This window comes from Salvelinus namaycush, chromosome 28 (assembly GCF_016432855.1).
Source record: "Salvelinus namaycush isolate Seneca chromosome 28, SaNama_1.0, whole genome shotgun sequence".
Classification (NCBI taxonomy): Eukaryota; Metazoa; Chordata; class Actinopteri; order Salmoniformes; family Salmonidae; genus Salvelinus; species Salvelinus namaycush.
This window is the reverse complement of record NC_052334.1, coordinates 20,712,011-20,731,685: the sequence shown is the minus strand read 5'-3', so window position 1 is coordinate 20,731,685 and position 19,675 is coordinate 20,712,011. Positions and strand designations below refer to the sequence as shown.

General features: G+C 43.2%; 1 protein-coding gene across 2 annotated transcripts in view; it reads right to left on the bottom strand.

Annotated features, from left to right (window-relative positions):
• LOC120023509 (gamma-aminobutyric acid receptor subunit beta-1-like) overlaps positions 1–19,675 on the bottom strand; it is a 70,688-nt gene that overhangs the window by 37,231 nt on the left and 13,782 nt on the right. For both annotated transcript variants that reach the window (XM_038967535.1, XM_038967534.1), the window contains exon 4: positions 2,016–2,236. In XM_038967535.1, coding sequence (XP_038823463.1) covers positions 2,016–2,236 — 221 coding nt within the window. The remainder of the gene's footprint in view (positions 1–2,015; positions 2,237–19,675) is intronic.

Here is a 19,675-nt window from a genome sequence, read left to right as displayed (position 1 = left end):
ATAATCAGATGGTGTGCTTTCGTCATAAAGCCTTTTTGAAATCGGACACTGTGGCGGGATTAACAATAAGTTTATCTTTAAAATGGTGTAAAATACTTGTATGTTTGAGGAATTTTAATTATGAGATTTCTGTTGTTTGAATTTGGCACCCTGCACTTTCACTGGCTGTTGTCAAGTCGATCCCGTTAACGGGATCTCAGCCGTAAGAAGTTTTAAGGTGAGTTGAGTGTTTGCCTATAGACAGGGATGGTGTGTACTGAATTTGAATTCAGTCCATTCATGGAGTGAATTGGAATTCGACGTGTAAACAAAGCAGTTGCATAAACATTGCTTTGGCATGTTTGAATCCGGTCCTAAATGTTACCTTGATAATCATGTTTTTATTGTCAGACATGCTCATGCCAGTAAACAATCAGGAGCATGCTGTTCAGCCACCTAATACATATTACCAAATCCTTTAGCGACAACTGAAACAAGAACAAAGTATCTTAAATTTGCCTTGCCACCAAATGATACTACAGACCTATACACCAAAAATAACCCCTCAGATGTATTATGGGCACAGCCAATATGTATGTTGCCTAAACCAATGCTTAATCAAATGACACATCAATGACCTTTTTTTCCACCACCATACCAGGTTAACGCCACGCACGACTCCCCCTCAGCCCTAATTAACCTAACAAGTCATATGGAGTTGAAGAAAACACTGCAGCTCCCTCACAAAGATCTGAACCACACAAACTTCCTTAATCTAGACGTCGAGTGCAGTCACAGCAACTCATGCTAACGTAGCTAATGGGCTTGATTGCCTTGTTGTCATTAGCTTCTGCCGTGATGTAACCTACCCCGAGACCCGAAGACAGATGTTGGCGCCAGATGTTAGCTTTCAGAACTAATGGCTAGATCACAGACTTAACACTGTCCTTTTTGTGATGGGCCCATCTCGCTGTCAACACAGGTTTGATTCCAGTCGACGTTCACATTGGTTCCGTGACTCAGATCACACCCCCTAGTGTCTTTTCAACAGATGAGGTCAATCTGAGTCAGATTACTGTGGTGATCTAATCTTACTTGAATCTTTGAGACAGATGTTATCTCCCAGAACTACCAGCTAGCCTTTAACTCAGTCAGTTAACTAGCTATAGCAGAGGGTGACTAACTCCTGTCCTCAAAGGCCTCAGTGTCCACTGGTTTTCCTTTCTCCCTCACACTTAATTGATCAATTAATGTCAGTGATTGGGTAGAGCAGGACTACTTTAATGCAACCCTGATGGTCCGGGGTACTGCTGGATAACGAAAACAACACAAATGCCTTCCCAAACAAACTACACCTTTTGGCTTGAACAAACCCCCTCAAAAGAGCACGTTTGACAGAATCCACATCCATCGTCAGCACGGGCATGATTACAAGAAATGCCCCCCGACTGAACATGTATTGGATCTTCCCTACCAACCCTACAGTTCTGCCTCGTAGCTCCAAAAAAGTATATCTAACTAGAAAAACTGTCAAGTCATCATTCCCCCCCACCAAAGCGCTGAATCCCTCTGATCTCCACTGTCATTATTGACAGTGGCTGCCCTTCAATTCTCTTCGTTAGCTCGGTGCGACTGGCTTCAGCACGGCTCAGCCCTGCAGAGGCGAGGAGGGGAGCATGTAGAGTACGAGGCTACACTGCTGCTGTGCTCCGGACTGCAGGGGAGCGCGGCTCCATAAATAATTCACCACCTGGGTCTTCCTCTCACGCTCCAGAGGCAGAGGAGAAAGTGCAACGGCTGTTTGAGAGGGCTTTGAGGAATGGAGGGTTTCCTTGCCCATGTTTCTGCAGTAGAGTTGCAGCATCCACACACTAAGAGATGTTGTGTAGGAGCTATGGTTGCATGTTTTTCAACCAGCCACCAGTCACACACAGACACAGACACTAAGACAAAGACACACACACAAACACACACCTCAAACAAAAACGCTGACATAGGAGCCCAAGAACACATAACGCTGATGCACACACACTCACCTGAGGCCGTAGAGCACAGTTCCGTCAGGATGGAGTCGGATCATTCTGTTCTTCACTGTAACCCCGTGCACAAAGGACTTCTTATCGTTGATGAAGTAGGTGTCAGGGACCCAGAGCGAGTCTGCCACCCTGTTGTCCAGTGTCAGGTTGAGGGGAATCCCTGTGTAGGACAAGCGTTTGTCCCTCCAGGACTGCTGGAAGTACATAGTGATGGTGTAATCCTAGGGGGTGGAAGATGAAGAAGAGGAAAGGGTGGGATGATTAGGCACACAATAGGAAAGTACATGGTGTATAGTGTTTATGGGAGGGATTAGCTCTCTGTTGTTGGAGTGTTCACAGTGTACCTGTTGGCTGTGGCACTGTGTGTGGGTGTGTACAGTTCATTTGTGAAGTATTGAGACCCCTTAACTTTTTCCACATTTTGTTACGTTACAGCCTTATTTTAAAATGGATTAATTTGTTTGTTTTTTCCTCATCAATCTACACACAACACCCCTTAATGACAAAGCAAAAACCTATATTTTTTTTATTTTAGCAAATGTATTGAAAATAAAAAACTGAATTATTACATTTACATAAGTATTCAGACCCTTTACTCAGTACTTTGTTGAAGCAACTTTGGCAGCGATTAAATCGAGACTTCTTGGGTATGACGCTACAACCTTGGCACACCTGTATTTGGAGAGTTTCTCCCATTCTTCACTGTAGATCCTCTCAAGGATCTCTCTGTACTTTGCTCCGTTCATCTTTCCCACGATCCTGACTAGTCTCCTAGTCCCTGCCTCTGAAAAACATCCCCACAGCATGATGCTGCCACCACCATGCTTCACCGTAGGGATGGTGCCAGGTTTCCTCCAGACGACGCTTGGCATTCAGGTCAAAGAGGTCAAATCTTGGTTTCATCAGACCCGAGAATCTTGTTTTTAATGTTCTGAGAGTCTAGGTGCATTTTAGCAAACTCCAAGCGGGCTGTCATGTGCCTTTTACTGAGGAGTGGCTTCCGTCTGGCCACTCTACCATAAAGGCCTTTTTGGTGCAGTGCTGCAGAGATAGTAGAACTGGAAAGTTATACCATCTCCACAGAGGAACTCTGGAGCTCTGTCAGAGTCACTATCGGATGGCCTTTCTCCCTGGATTGCTCAATTTGGCGGGTGGTGGTTCCAAACTTATTCCGTTTAGAAATGAGGCCACTGTGTTCTTGGGGACCTTAAATGCTGCAGACATTTTTTGGTACCCTTCCCCAGATCTGTGCTCGACACAATCCTGTCTCGGAGCTCTACGGACAATTCCTTCGACCTCATGGCTTGGTTTTTGCTCTGACATGCACTGTCAACTGTGGGACCTTATATAGACAGGTGTGTGCCTTTCCAAATCATGTCCAATCAATTGAATTTAGCACAGATGGACTCCAATAAAGTTGTAAAAACTCTCAAGGATGAGCAATGGAGAAAGGATGCATCTGAGCTCAATTTCTAGTCTCATAGCAAAGGGTCTGACTACTTATGTAAATACGTTTATTTTATTTTTGTACATTTGCAACAATTTCTAAAACATTGCTTTGTTATTATGGGTATTGTGTGTTGATTGATGAGAAAAAAAACAATTGAATCCATTTTAAAATAAGGCTGTAACATAACAAAATGTGGAAAAAGTCAAGGGGTCTGAATACTTTCTGAATGTACTGCATGTCCTTTGTGTGTTGTCTGGTTGGGTTGTCTCTGTGTATGACTACCTGGATGATTGTATGACTAAATGTACAGTGGGGAGAACAAGTATTTGATACACTGCCGATTTTGCAGGTTTTCCTACTTACAAAGCACAGCCCCGAAACCTGAAGGATCTGGAGAAGGTCTGTATGGAGGACTGGGCCAAAATCCCTGCTGCAGTGTGTGCAAACCTGGTCAAGAACTACAGGAAACGTATGGTCTCTGTAATTGCAAACAAAGGTTTCTGTACCAAATATTAAGTTCTGCTTTTCTGATGTATCAAATACTTATGTCATGCAATAAAATGCAAATTAATTACTTAAAAATCATACAATGTCATTTTCTGGATTTTTGTTTTAGATTCCGTCTCTCACATTTGAAGTGTAACTATGATAAAAATGACAGACCTCTACATGCTTTGTAAGTAGGAAAACCTGCAAAATCGGCAGTGTATCAAATACTTGTTCTCCCCACTGTATATGTGTGAGTGTGTTACCAATGCTCCAGACTGAGTCTCTGCTGTCAGTCGGGGATGCACTGCAGTCTCCCACACAGTGCGCACCTTTTTAAAAATGGCAACCACAGACTCTGCAATAAGGCCACATACTGCTGAGGTGGATTCTGTTGTGTAACGTCAGTTCTTATTAAGCGCAGCAAACAGTCGACTATCGCTCGCTCCTCTGCTCCTTGGAGAGGCTGAGCAGCTACAGTACTCTACCTCCATCACCTGCCCCACTGTCACTCCTGTCACGCCCTCCGTCCAGTCCTGCCCTCAAACTCTCCCCTTTCTCTCTACCCTTGCATCAGACCCCCAAACGTCAATCTGAACATTTGCCTCTTTTACCTTTTTACTCTGTTCTGTTGTTCTCTCGGGTTTACATTTATACTTATAACAGCTACATGCACGCGCATAATGAGCGTAATGCCGTCATGAGCTATTGTTGTGACTATCAATGGCTAAGTTTGAACATTCAGTCAGGTTTCAAGCTAGTTTGGATAAGTCATTGGGAAGTTACTGATGAGAGAGAAGAAGGATGATGTGTCAATAAACCTGAGGTGCAACGTGAAGGGCTAACATTTTGGCTCTGCCATAAACACTCTGTCCGATATCAGAGGGTATCTTCCCTTGCATATCGAGTGGTGTGTATCGCAGTGTGAGAGAGTGAGAGGAGGGTGGGGAATAACAATAACAGAGCTGATCATTAGGCGACAGAGACGGTTGCCAAGGTGCACAAGGTCTTCAAGATCACTCAAGGTTATTGAGAAAAAGATGTGCCAGCAAACCAGCTTAATGAGAAAGACCTTAACTGTGTTTGTTGTAATTTGGTACTGCGTTGATATTGAAAATGGTGTGCCAGATTTACCCAGCGTTTGCACCAGTGTGAAATTCCAGAGGGAGTAACAAATAAAGAGAGGACCAAAAAGTAAAACATACTGTGGGAAAGAGATGAGAAAACTAACATGACGGTACATTTCAAAGTTCTTTGTTATATACAGTATACAATAAATGCCATCTGGCAAGATTGAATACGCTATCTAATGTTCAATTAGCTCTCTTTAGATTTTTTATCAAAGGTCAAGTGAGGTGTTCCCCAGGGCTCTTTTCTGGGCCCATCTTAAATGTGGCTATTTTTGAGCCGCTGCTGCGGTTTGATCTTAGTGACAGCACTGCGGCATCTTTTCCCAATCTGAAGATTTGCTGTTGACGGGACAGCAGGAACAGGGCCAACCAAAAACAAAGAATTAACAATGAATGGATATCATTTATATCAGCCATCCAAAAAGCATTGCAGGCATTTTGATGAAACACACTTCAAAATGCTTCACTTACCTGCTGGTAACATTCTCTGAGGGCTGGCAGGGGAGAGTTGCATCACTCTGGTTTCTATCAATCTAATCTGGGTTGCAAAACTGCAGTTAAGATTCCACTCACAGCGTTCAAGCTTTCCAGTATTCGTTGCAGTTTGAGAAGATGCTTATACAGGCATTTCAGAACATACTTCAGGGGAATAAACTTTCTGGGAAAAAAGCTTATTGGAGTTACATTTTCATATTTTATTCAATTATGAAGGAACAATTTGTTGGTTATTCATGGACAAACTAAATGTTTTACAATACGAACACACTAAATAATGTGTCTGCTTTAAAGCATGCCTACTGCTTGGGCTTAGACTGCACTGGTAATTAAAAGTAGTTTCTTCAGACAGTTGAAAGAGACAACATGATGAATGCAATATGAGATTGATGTGTATGATCAGGGCCAAGAGATCTGTACCTGTCAACCCTCCACCAGGTGTCAGAGATAACTGCTTCTAGAATGCAGATGTTACAGTAATTATTTTCACTATTACCCAGAATATGGAACCATCCTTCAATTGAGGGGCTCCTGATCATACACATCAATCTCATATTGGATTCATATAACCATATAATAAATTAAATACAGGCTATCTCACTCAAATGTGCATGATTAAAGGCCCAATGCTGCCGTTTTTATATCAGTATCAAATCATTTCTGGGTATCAATTAAGTACTTTACTGTAACAGGTTTCAATTAACATTGTCAAAAAGTAACAAAAATAGCTTTTTAGCAAAAAACTACTTATCAAGCAAGAATTTTGCTACGACTGTCTGGGAGTGGTTTGAGTGGGGAGGGGAAAACTAGCTGTTATTGAAAATCATTTTGGAACTTGCTTTGTTATTGGTCTATTAACTAACTTAACACCTGGTAATGTCACCAGGCAAGCCGAAACGCCACCCTTGCAAAAACAGCTGATGAGAAGGTCCTGTGCAGATTGTATTTTCTATGAGGAAATAACACTGATCACATTTTTAACATGTTTATAGTCTTAGTTTCATCAGCTGTTGTACAATAGGATATTAAACACAGGTAAAACTGAATGTTGACTGCACTGGGCCTTTAAGATGTGAGCAAGAAATAAAAAATGAACATAACATAGTTGATTTGCAAATTAATTGCTGTATAGGAGAACCTGCAACCTGAATAAAAAAACATGATAGATGTATAATGCTCGCTTTATCACCATCATAACACAGGTATGATTACATAAACCTGGAAAGTACAGCTACAAGCCTCTTACTGTACCTTACATGCAAACCAATAAATAACAGATAGGGGAATTAGAAATCCACAGGAACTGTTAGTGAGCAACATAAACTTGGGATGACATAGCTTTAAGTGAGAACTGCTGCCTCATAAGGCTGGGAACAGAGAAACGGAGGAGGAGAGGAAGGGGGCGTTGCAGCTCTGTCCCTCATTGGGGATAAACACTTTCCTTGGAGCCTATTATTAGAAACAGCTGTTCCCCTCGACGCCCGCTTTCCCATCATCACTCTGGCACCTCAGCATTTCCACAGCAGAAAGTCTTAAACGTGAGTGGAATACCGTTATGCATATGAGAGCGCTAAAGCAGAGCGCCCGCTGCTGCACTGTAAACACACAGTCACACGCACACTCACTCTCAGACACTCACACAGGAAGGGAAACAGGGGCAGGCGATGCCCTTGGCATGTTTCCTCTCACCCCCATTTCCTTTGTTGATGTGTGATAGGCAGACAAGTGAGTGCTCCTCTACTCCTCTCCATATTTCACCGCACCGCGGACGACAACACGGGCTCTCTCATACGCACGTCGGCACCACGCTATCCCCTCTGCAGTGTGCTTCTTCGTGACCTAATTCCTCCCAATCCATGCCCATCTACGGGTGCAGACATCACAGGATAGAGGGATAGGAAGAGAGGGTGGGAGGAGAGGGGTAGAGATGGTGGCGCAGTCCTCCCTCCCAGCCTAGTTACTGTCAAAACTTCTGCGGCTTTTGGCAATCATGATGAAAAAAAGTTGCTGGCAACTGGATCTGCAGATATTTATTGGATGAATGGTGTTCATTGCATGAGAGCAGACTTGCTTCAGATTTAGCTGGGCGTCATTGCAGTGTTCACTCATGCGTGCATGCATGGCTGCACACACAAGTAAGCGAACCAACACACAAACACAAAAGTACCAAATTCCACTATGGTGTGCAGCGCCCTCAAAAGACTACAAACATTTATTAATCTATTCTTCTCTATCAATAGTATACTCTTCTGATCGTTCCCGGTGTCTTGTGTGGAAATGTTGCATAGGACTATTCCTGCTGTAGTTTGGTAACGACTTGCTGCCTAACTGTCCCATTGTTGAGCTCTTGCATATGATATATTTAGCTGACTTAAGAGGATTCTGAGGTAGGAATTCCTCCATCTTGGCTGACACTATCCAAACGGGGTTGGATCCCTGACAAAAACAGACATGATATGTAATTCAGTCCCACTGAGGAAAGTTATTGACAAAGGTCTCTGCAGCTTCTTCTGCTGTCGGACGTGCCAATGAAGAAAAGTCAGGACACAACTCAAGACTCATCTTTCAATCAAATTTGAAGATCCCACCAAGTCAGAGGAATGTCCAACCTGCTTAGTGTAACAGACAAATGTCAGCACTGGTTGCAGTTAAAAACCTGTATAATGTTCTGTGTTATTATGTTTCAAGGTCGTCCAAGACTTAGGGCTCTATTCAATCTGATCCGCTTTAGCCGACATCAGCATAGCAGTTGTTTTGGCGGTGTCAGTGGTGGAACTGCGTTTGAGCTTTCAAATCTACATGCTTCTGCCGCTTATCTAAAGTGCACATTGCCATTGGCTGCACGGCATCACATTAAGATAAATTCCATGCAGCTTTGTTTATAAGTTCGAACACTGGAATGTGAGATGTAATCTATACCTTGATTAGGCTGATAGAAATCCTCATTTTTTTGTTCAATGATTTTCAATTTGAGCATCATTACTTCTATATAGCCTACACCGCCAAAACATCAGCTATTCAGGTGTCGGCTATTGCCAGGTTAATGCTTGATCTGATTGAATCTAGGCCTTATTTTCATACATTTACTGTCAATGAGTTATTGATCAAGATTTTAGTAATGTCTATGTCCTTTTTGAGACATGAGTGCAAATTGGGTGCACAGCATAACTAGGAACTTGTCAGATTCTGTCACCATGTGTTACTGCAGGCGACTGACTACATTGCTGTTTGAGTGGACTGAAGCCTGTGTTATAAGTGCTTGGATAAGACTGTCTGTACTAGAATGTACAAACAGACAGGCATTGCCGGTAATTGATATGTATGCATACCAGAGATGGTGTCAAATTCATTGAAATTTCAATTAATTGCCGAAATAAAGTCTACTGGAACTCAAAATGAATTACCCCCCCCCTCACCACCCACCCACGACCCACCTCTTCCTGTCCCCTAGACCAATAACCATCCCCTCCTCTAGTCCCGTCTCTCCCCTTGTTTCCATGCCAACAACATGCCAACACCATGTGCATGAAGTCATACACATGTAAGAAAGTGACAATTCAATAAAACTATCATCGAGATTATCTTGGTGGTGAATAGAGCAGAAAAGCATGTCTCAGACTGTCTTCCTCTCATGACTTTCTATCTTCCAGATATCCTGAGAGGCTTGGGCCAGGGAAGAACGATTCCATTAAGCATTAACCCTGAGTGCCCTCTGTCGCGCCACCTCATATTTTATCCCACGCTCCTACTGACTGAGCAGTGCCTGTGATGTTCCTTATAGGAAATGCCTCTTGACATCTAATCTGATGGGGAACCATTAACTTCCAGTCTAATGGGTCTTACTCTGGTTTGGAATTACACTAGAACGGTGGTCAGGTCTAGATGTTAAACGGTCAGTGTGTACTCTATGTGTGATGAAATCCTAGCTCTCACTCTTATTCAGAAAATGCTAAATCTATAATTTTCTCACTAGCTACCAAACACAAGTACTTTCTAACATGCATTAGTTGACTAAAAAGGCTTACAAATAAGCAGCAAGATGCCCTCATAGTTCCTTCACACTAATATTCTGTGAATTCTTAAGACACTTCTGCAGAACAAGATGGTGAACAGAATGCACTCGTACTGCTTTATAAAAAGGCCCAGTGTTCTGTACTACAGATAGACAGCACCAGGACTGTATGGTACTGTATCAGTACAGTGCAGTACAAGACAGGACTTCACAGTACAGACAGAACCGAAGGGACAGATTAGATAAAACACAGCATTCCCCCATCTGCTCTGCTTCAGGCTCAAAATAAAATTAAATAAAATGAAGTTACTTGCTTTAAATTAATCTCACAGAGCTCTTAGCGCAATAATGTCTTAACTCATCTCTTCATCTGCATTATTTCCAGGACTGAATGGTGAGAAAGCACAAAGAAAGAGTGCAGTTCCACTGCAGCAGTCTGCCTCGCACTGGGAAATGTCACCTATTACTGTGAATACGTATCAATGAGCCCCCCAACTTTAATGTGTCAAATGACAAGAAGATGGAGAAACAGACTCTCTGACAACATCTTTGTGTTGTCGTCATCTCAGTCTATAGTGCTGGTGACGCCCTACTCCCTCACTGTTTTCAGAGAGATCAAATCTATGGAGTACAAGGACCTAATCAGACACCCCATGACTCTCTCATACTGTGGTTACTGCAGTAATATACAGTAAATGGTGTACCAGAGACTATAGGAAAATCACCATAGGATCTATTGAAGTAAATTTGGGGGGGCAGTTGGACTCAAACCTCTGCACCCACACTGTGCAGTGCCTTGGTTTCTCTATTCCAGGGGGGAAATAAAACTGTCAATCAAATCCAGGTGGGCTCCTGCGTCCTCAGTGCTTGAACCCCTGATCATGGCGCAGCATGGGCAACAGATTTTGAGTTAAAATTAAGTTGTTTGAACTGAGAACCCACTCTTGACACCTTGATCTTTCTCACTGGTGAGATGAAGTGCTATCGGCAGAGCATCACATAAATCCTCATCCTAAGGAGGCGGCGGACACATCAATCTCCCAAACAGATCAATAACTCCTGACCACAAGCCACTATGAGGGCTTCATAAGGCGCTCAATACAGGAGCTGCTGTGGAGATACATAAGGTGCCATGACAGGAGGAGTAGTGGGGGTTCGTAAGCTTCCTCATACTAACAACTAGGCCTACTATGAGGAGTTCTCACACAATATAATCACATTGTTGGCTAACCAATGCAACATACGACACCTGCATTTTCATTAACACCCCGATAAAGCGATTATTGCCTTCCTATCTGTGCTGTTGATTGATTTTGGCACAAGTGGGCTTCCATGGGGCCTGGGAGAGAGTTCTACAGTATGTTGAGCGTGGCCGTCACTTTATGAGTCATGGCTGTACTAACCGTGCACTCCTACCGCTCTCACCTTGAGAAACTGAGTTGCCGCTTTCAAATCTCCACAAATATCTGAAATGATATGGACTGTGAGACAAAGTCAAAGCAATTCCACTGTGGTTGCCATGATAACAAAATAGCTTTCACACGTTGCTAACAAACACCACTTTTACTTGTCGTCACTCAAGCTTGTAAAAGCGAGACCTTCACATGTCCAGCAAACAAACCACAAAAATCTAGGTACAGTCCGCAATATGAAAAATCTGACAGTTAAATGAAGAAAGCCCCAAGAGAAAAAAGAAAGGGAGTTGGAGTGAGGGACAAGGAGCGAGAGTAGAGAGAAAGAGTGCAGGGAAGAGGGAGGGAGAGAGAAAGATAAAGAGACCAGGACTAATTCATTACAGTATCTCACACCAGCCACAAGGTGAGAACTACCTGCTATTTCAGCCCAATACTAAGTCTTAAAGTCTTAAGTAGAGCAAAGAGTGCTCAAATCTCTCTGCCGCTACAATCCTGCAGGAATCAGACTATCAAATCATCTGAAAACAAGACCGCTCACCTCTCCCTTGATCGCATCCGTCACGGGCCGTTATTTGAAGTCTCCAACACAAACTAACTTAATCAAATACTCCGTTAATCTCTTGAAATTAATTCTTGACTGAACAGAAATCAAGCAGCCTTGACTATTACTACTACTGTAGTATACTGCCCCATGGGGAAGCATCACTATCATGTGTGACATCCTGACGGCATTTAACAATGTAGGCTATCGAAGACCTGAACACATGCAGCAGCCCTTTTTCAATGAATGTCCGAGGTCGCTCAGGCAGAAATTTTGCCACAGACAACCACTCAACTCAAGGAGGGAAAGAATACGAGTCTGACCCTTGGTATCTCACAGCAAACCTCCTACAGCTCATGTCACATCAGTGTTGTCTGGTTCACTAGCCGGTTGCCTTTGACAGCACAGCATGTCTGATTACTAAGGTCAGTACGAGTGAGAGCAGTAAGACACTGACCTGAAATATACTTGTATAATCATTCTGGTATTGCCACGTTCGGGCGCTAACTCAGCATACAGCCCGCCTTTCGGACTAATTTCAATGTTACCGCAAGGTTGTATGATTTGTTGAAGAAGCAAGGGTATCAGAAACCCCTCTGTGATATTTGGTAAGAATACAATTAAAATCCATTTTTGCCTGGAATTGTCATGCTTAGGCTAGCATTAAATCTCTTAGAAGAATCTCACTGTAGCAAACTAACAGTACTAGCATTACAAGAAAATAATACAGTACCACTGTTGGCATCAACAGAGTATCTGAACTCAACGCTAACATACAAGTCATTTGCACTTAGCTAGTCTATGTAGGCTAGGCTGGGTGCTTTTAAGATGGATGTGTAAATATCTATTTTAGTTCGTATTCGGCACTTGTGATGCATTTTGGCCCATTGTCTTACATACAGTACACATGCTGAGCATTCAACTTTTTTTTAGGGTTAGATAGTAAGCAGCCGATCGACCTTATAATAATAAAATCAACACATTTACTGTCTCTTAATGATGTCCCAATAACCCGTATTCAACATATTTTATTGCATGTGTAAACTGCTCTTCCAAACCATAATTAGCTCACATACTATATATACTTTTATCTGTAACATTATTTGGCTGTTAATTGGCTCACTTGCATTTGCTGATCACATTTTCTAAGGCATGTCCTTTTTTGTTCAAAATGGAGTCTTTCCAAAGAGCTATTGTAACGGCAGTCTATTTCGTCCTCCTCATCGGACGAGGAGAGGCGAGAAGGATCGGAGGACCAATGTACAGCGTGGTAAGTTTCCATGATTTAATAACACGAAAACTAGACAAAATACAAAACAACAAACGAACCAACCGTCACAGTCCCGTGTGGCACAAACACTGACACAGGAAACAACCACCCACAAATCCCCAACACAAAACAAGCCACCTATATATGATTCTCAATCAGGGACAACGATTGACAGCTGCCTCTGATTGAGAACCATATTAGGCTGAACACAGAAACAGACAAACTAGACACACAACATAGAATGCCCACCCAGCTCACGTCCTGACCAACACTAAAACAAGCAAAACACATAAGCACTATGGTCAGGACGTGACAGCTATTTGAATAAAATCATAATCTTAGTCAGCTGTGTCAGCTGTGTCCTCTACATTTTTATTTTGCTAATCTATCACAAGTGTATTTCACTTTAGGTTAGACCAAAGAAGCACATTGGCATCCGTCAGGGATAGTCAAGCGGCTTTAGCTGAGGAGCTTTAACAAAAAGCTAATGGGGTGTGAAGTCTGCAGAGAATTTGACAAAAGTGGAAGAAAAGGAGAGTTTCATTAAGAGGGACTTCCTTTATGACTGATCAATGTCCATTTTCATAACTACAAAAAAAATGTTTCTATCCTTTCAAGCATCAAAAGCTTAAAAGTTTACACCTAAACAGTACAGTACATTATAAAGAAACTGGTACCTGGTCAAATAGGGGAGTGTCACGAACTTCAAAATGAGCGGACCAAGGCGGACCAATAGTTCCACATATTTTTAATACAAAGTGAAACTAGAAACAAAACCACAAAACTTAAAAAGAACGTGACGATGTAGTGCCCAAACACACTAACACAAACAATGTCCCACAAAGCAGGTGGGAGATAGGGCTTCCTAAATATGATCCCCAATTAGATGCAACGATTACCAGCTGCCCCTAATTGGGAACCATACAAAACCACCAACATAGAAATGCACATTCTAGAACACCCCCCTAGTCACACCCTGACCTAAACCACTATGGAGAATCCAAGGGCTCTCTATGGTCAGGGCGTGACAGTACCCCCCCAAAGGTGCGGACTCCGGCCGCAAAACCTGAAACCAAATGGGGAGGGTAGGGGCGGTGAATAGTGTCGGTGGTGGCTCCGGTGCGGGTCGTAGCCCCGACCACAGATCCGGCCATGGAGCTGGGTCGGAAGCCGCGCCTGGACTGGGCACCGGCGCCGAGGAAGGCTCCGGCCATGGAGCTGGGTTGGATGCCATGGCTGGACTGGGCAACGGTGCAGCAGAAGGCTCCGGCCATGGAGCTGGGTTGGAAGCCGCGCCTGGACTGGGCACCGGCGCAGAGGAAAGCTCCAGCCCTGGAGCGGGACTGGACACCTTGCCTGGAAGCGTTTCACGGTCCTGAACCTCCGGCGACGGTCCACGGTCCGGAACCTCCGGCGACGATCCACGGTCCGGAGCTTCCAGGCAAGGTGTCCAATCCTGGACCGTGGACCGTCGCCGGAGGTTCTGGACCATGAAACGTCACAGGAGGTTCAGGACCGTGAAACGTCGCAGGAGGTTCCGGACTGTGAAACGTTGAAGGAGGTTCCGGACTGTGAAACGTCGCCGGAAGCTCTGGACTGGGAATCGTCGCCGGAAGCGCTGGACTGGGAACCGTCGCCGGAAGCTCTGGACTGGGAACCGTCGCCGGAAGCTCTGGACTGGGAACCGTCGCCGGAAGCTCTGGACTGGGAACCGTCGCCGGAAGCTCTGGACTGTGAATGCGCACTGGATGCCTAGTACGTGGAGCCGGTACAGGTGGCACCGGACTGGTGACACGCACTTCAGGGCGAGTGCGGGGAGGAGGCACAGGACGTACCGGACTGGGGAGGTGCACTGGAGTCCAGATGTGTGGAGCCGGCACAGGTTTCACCAGACTGCTAACCGGATCCTCTGGTCGAATGTTGAGCAGAACACACTTGCACAACATCTCTCTCCTCTCTCTCTCCCCCCCAACTTCTCCATCGCCTCCCTGACGGTCTCTGGCTTTTTAGGGCGAAGCAGAGAACCGGCACATGACGTACCGGACTGGGGAGGCGCACTGGAGATCTGATGTGTGGAGCCGGCACAGGTTTCACCAGACTGCTAACCGTATCTTCTGGTCGAATGTTGAGCAGAACACACTTGCACAACATTTCTCTTATCTCTCTCACTCCCAACTTCTCCATTGCCTCCCTGACGGTGTCTGGCTCTTCCTGCGGCTCAGCCGCCAGCTCCATGTGCCACCCCCCCAAAAAATCTTTGGGTTGTCCTTGGGCTTTCTGTGGCCGCGAACCCTGGCGTCGTCGCTGTCCTCCATTATTACCTTCCGTCTGCCGCCAAGGAAGGGTTTCGCATCCACCCGTCGCTTCTTCCCATGTCCAAAACTCCTTTCCCTTTTGGGCACGCTGCTTGGTCCTGGTTTGGTGGGATATTCTGTCACGAACTTCAAAATGAGCGGACCAAGGCGCAGCGTGAGTATAGTTCCACATATTTTTAATACAAAGTGAAACTAGAAACAAAACTTAAAAAGAACGTGAAGACGTAGTGCCCAAACACACTAACACAAACAATATCCCACAAAGCAGGTGGGAGATAGGGCTTCCTAAATATGATCCCCAATTAGAGGCAACGATTACCAACTGCCTCTAATTGGGAACCATACAAAACCACCAACATAGAAATACACATTCTAGAACACCCCCCTAGTCACACCCTGACCTAAACCACTATAGAGAATCCAAGGGCTCTCTATGGTCAGGGCGTGACAGGGAGAGGCATTGTGCCGTGAGGTGTTGCTTTATCTGTTTTTTAAAACCAGGTTTGTTGTTAATTTGAGAAATATGAGATGGGAGGGAGTTTCGTGTAATAATGGCTCTATATACTACTGTATACTTTCTCCAATTTGCTCTGGATTTGGGGACTGTAAAAAGACCCCTGGTGGCATGTTTGGTGGGGTAAGTGTGTGTGCAAATATGCTACAGTATGGTAGTCGAGTGGAAGTCAGGTATTTATTCACAATCTTTATTTAACCAGGAAAGATCACAGATGTATTTGATCAATTTTACAGACGTGACTGACCATACAACAAATGCCATATAGCTGCATTATCAACAGCACATAATCTGATCTCAAAATAAACTTCCTGTTGATAACATTACAAGCCAAAGCGAGTTGGAGAGAAATTGAGAGAGGGGGGTTGGGGTGGGAAGAGAGATCCTGCCATCAGATGAGAACAGGTCCAAAAAAAGCACAGATGATCACACAGCTCTTAGCTTAACCCAGAAGAGCTATAATTTGGCCTTTTAATTAAGCCACAATCAGGGTGCTGCGCCTGCATTTGTTTGTAAACTTTGCAACTGGTTCTTATACAAATGTAACTGCCACTCAGTTATTCCGTAGTAACCACCCTCAAAACCCAAAACTATGGTGTGGTTTTGCGATGTGTGATGCAAAAAAACACAAGGTTGTACATTCAAAACCCTTTCTAGATGCCAACATCCAATACAGTCCAAATCGCTGTATCACGTAGCTTGTCATACAAACTGCAGTACTTACCCCCAAAAAGTCTACTGGGTGACAGTGATGTTGCTGAAGCAGGGTGCGAAGTACATGTAATGAAATAGCAATAGGCGTACTATAGTATATAATCAATTTATGGATGGATATTTATATCGTGACCAGTATGACCAACGTTTCGGTGTGGCCTTTCTCAAGGAGAGCCGATGCCAAATGTTTCTATCAGACAGAGCATAAAACCCTTTCCAGCTTCCCAGTCTCATACACATTCAAATGCTAAACCAGGAAGAGGCCACAGAGGCACAATCAATGACCCGTCCAGGCTGTTAGGCTTTCCAATCAGAAGTCCCCTGGGCCCGGCTCAGAGAAAGAAGCACCTTCCATCTTCCAAGAGGAGATTTTGTCAGTAGGAATTCAACCTAATAAACAATTCATAACCTTGGCTCACGATGACAGCACATCATTGACTCCACAAACTCTGTCTATATTTACTTGACAAATTCAGTATCTCATGTGGAAATGACTCATGTATGAATGCTATGAACGTAAAAGGCTTTGTTCAGGTGCAAGCCTGTGACTTCCAATTTATAATTTAATGAAGCCTTTTAATACGCAAGAATAAAAGGCAATTTCAGAAGGGCAGCTCACATGTGAAAAACTACTGCAGGCACTCTACTATCAGATGTCACAAATAACTCAGTAGTAGACTGCTCAGTAACGGGACCCATTTCTTTGGATGAATGGGTTTCAGACAACCAAAAATATAGAAATGTATGGAGGCAATGTCATTGATACTCAATAGCCAGTTGAATGACTGGAAACACAGATACTACAGTAAGTAATAATCATTTTGTATGTCAAAGTGCAAATAGTCTGTTGTTCATATGTGATCAATGGTGTTGAAACCAGATATAATATTCCATTACAGATATATTACTATTATTACATCTATTACTTTGGAATGATCCTTAATGAACTGAAAATGTTCACCAATCAAAAACCTTGCTTCATTATGGGTGTTTGAGAGACAGTTTTGAATACCATGTGTGTGTTTGAAAGAACTATAGAGATGAGAATCTTCAGGACCCGACCAATGATGAACATTGGACAAACGTCTAGCCTTTTTACATGAGTTATTGTAGTGTTTTTGGCTAACCAGATTTTCCTACAGTTATGATTTGCAGACTATTTGTGTGCAACTGGTGATGTCTGGTGATAACTGGTGATAACTGGTGGTTATGACTCCCTCGATGAGGTAGAAATGTTACATGTATTTTCACACGCACCTTTACTGGACCTTTAAAGGTAGTAACTCTATAAACTTAATATGATAGTCGAGTGAAATAATGTATTCAGATATTTGTTTCCTTACCTTGTAAGAAGTCTATAGACTGCTCTTAATCTCTTGTGTAAACCGATTCATCTGTTGCGACAGAATGGAATGCGTAGGATAACGAGCAGCAGTAGTTCCGGTGTTTTGGTTTTCGTCACTGATATTATTTCGACAATCGCAAACCGGAACTCCCAATTTCTATCACATATGGACCCAGAATTTAATCATGCAGCTGACCAAATTATGCAATATTTTAGATCTGGGTTAACCGATATTAAAATGCTCTAACAAGTGACTGCAATCCACACTTTGGTTTTGGTAGAAAAGTCACTGCCAAGAAACACTTATGTTAGCATTTCTGGACTAAAAATGTTATTTTACTCAGCATAGTGTGTCTGAAGTTACACATCACACTATTACAACAGTGTGACTGTTTTGGGATAAAATGTTCTATATATTTAATTTAATGTCCTGTGTTGTGTGCTTATTCTGTTACCATTGATATGTTCTCGGGGCCATTTTGAGACCTTAAGGAGCATCAGGTACTGCTGGAATGTCTACCAATGGCAAGTCCATCTTTTTGTGAGAAATTACACCGGTCACTCAAACATTTATAAAGTATTTATAAAGTATGAATAGCCCACACTTTAGATGAGTCCATACAAAAATATGCAACTAATGATTAGTAAATGGTTTAAGGACCTATATTAAACATCTCATGAATGATCTTATGAATCAGTATTAAATACTTTAAAGTTTGTTTATAATGTGTGAATAACTAGGTTACTAACATGTACAAATTTGGGAGTAATGATTAACAAATTATGAATAAACGATTTACTAATCTATTATAAATAATTTATTATAGGAGTTATTATAAAGTGTTACCAACACATGATTTCCAGTGTGTATAGCGTCACTCTAATTTACAGTGCATTCGAAAAGTATTCAGACCCCTTCATTTTCCCCCACATTTTGTTACATTCCAGCCTTATTCTAAAATTGATTAAATCGTTTTTTTAGATTTTTAGATTTCTTTGCAAAAATATTTTTTTTTAAACGAAAATATCACATTTAGATTAGTATTCAGACCCTTTACTCAGTACATTGTTGAAGCACCTTTGGCAGCGATTACAGCCTCAAGTCTTCATGAGTATGACGCTACAAGCTTGGCACACCTGCATTTGGGGAGTTTCTCCCATTCTTCTCTGAAGCTCTGTAAGGTTGGACGCGGAGCGTTGCTGCACAGCTATTTTCAGGTCTCTCCAGAGATGTGCGATCAGGTTAAAGTCCGGGCTCCGGCTGGGCCTCTCAAGGACATTCAGAGACTTGTCCCGAAGCCACTCCTGCGTTTTTCTTTTTTTTCTTTTCTTTTTTCTTTCACCTTTATTTAACCAGGTAGGCTAGTTGAGAACAAGTTCTCATTTGCAACTGCGACCTGGCCAAGATAAAGCATAGCAATTCGACACATACAACAACACAGAGTTACACATGGAATAAACAAAACATACAGTCAATAATACAGTAGAACAAAGAAAACAAAAAGTCTATATACAGCGAGTGCAAATGAGGTAAGATAGGGGAGTTAAGGCAATAAATAGGCCACGGTGGTGAAGTAATTACAATATAGCAATTAAACACGGGAATGGTAGATGTGCAGAAGATGAATGTGCAAGTAGAGATACTGGGGTGCAAAGGAGCAAGATAAATAAATAAATACAGTATGGGGATGAGGTAGGTAGATAGATGCGCTGTTTACAGATGGGCTATGTACAGGTGCAGTGATCTGTGAGCTGCTCTGACAGCTGGTGCTTAAAGCTAGTGAGGGAGATATGAGTCTCCAGCTTCAGAGATTTTTGCAGTTCGTTCCAGTCATTGGCAGCAGAGAACTGGAAGGAAAGACGACCAAAGGAGGAATTGGCTTTGGGGGTGACCAGTGAGATATACCTGCTGGAGCGCGTGCTACGAGTGGGTGTTGCTATGGTGACCAGTGAGCTGAGATAAGGCGGGGCTT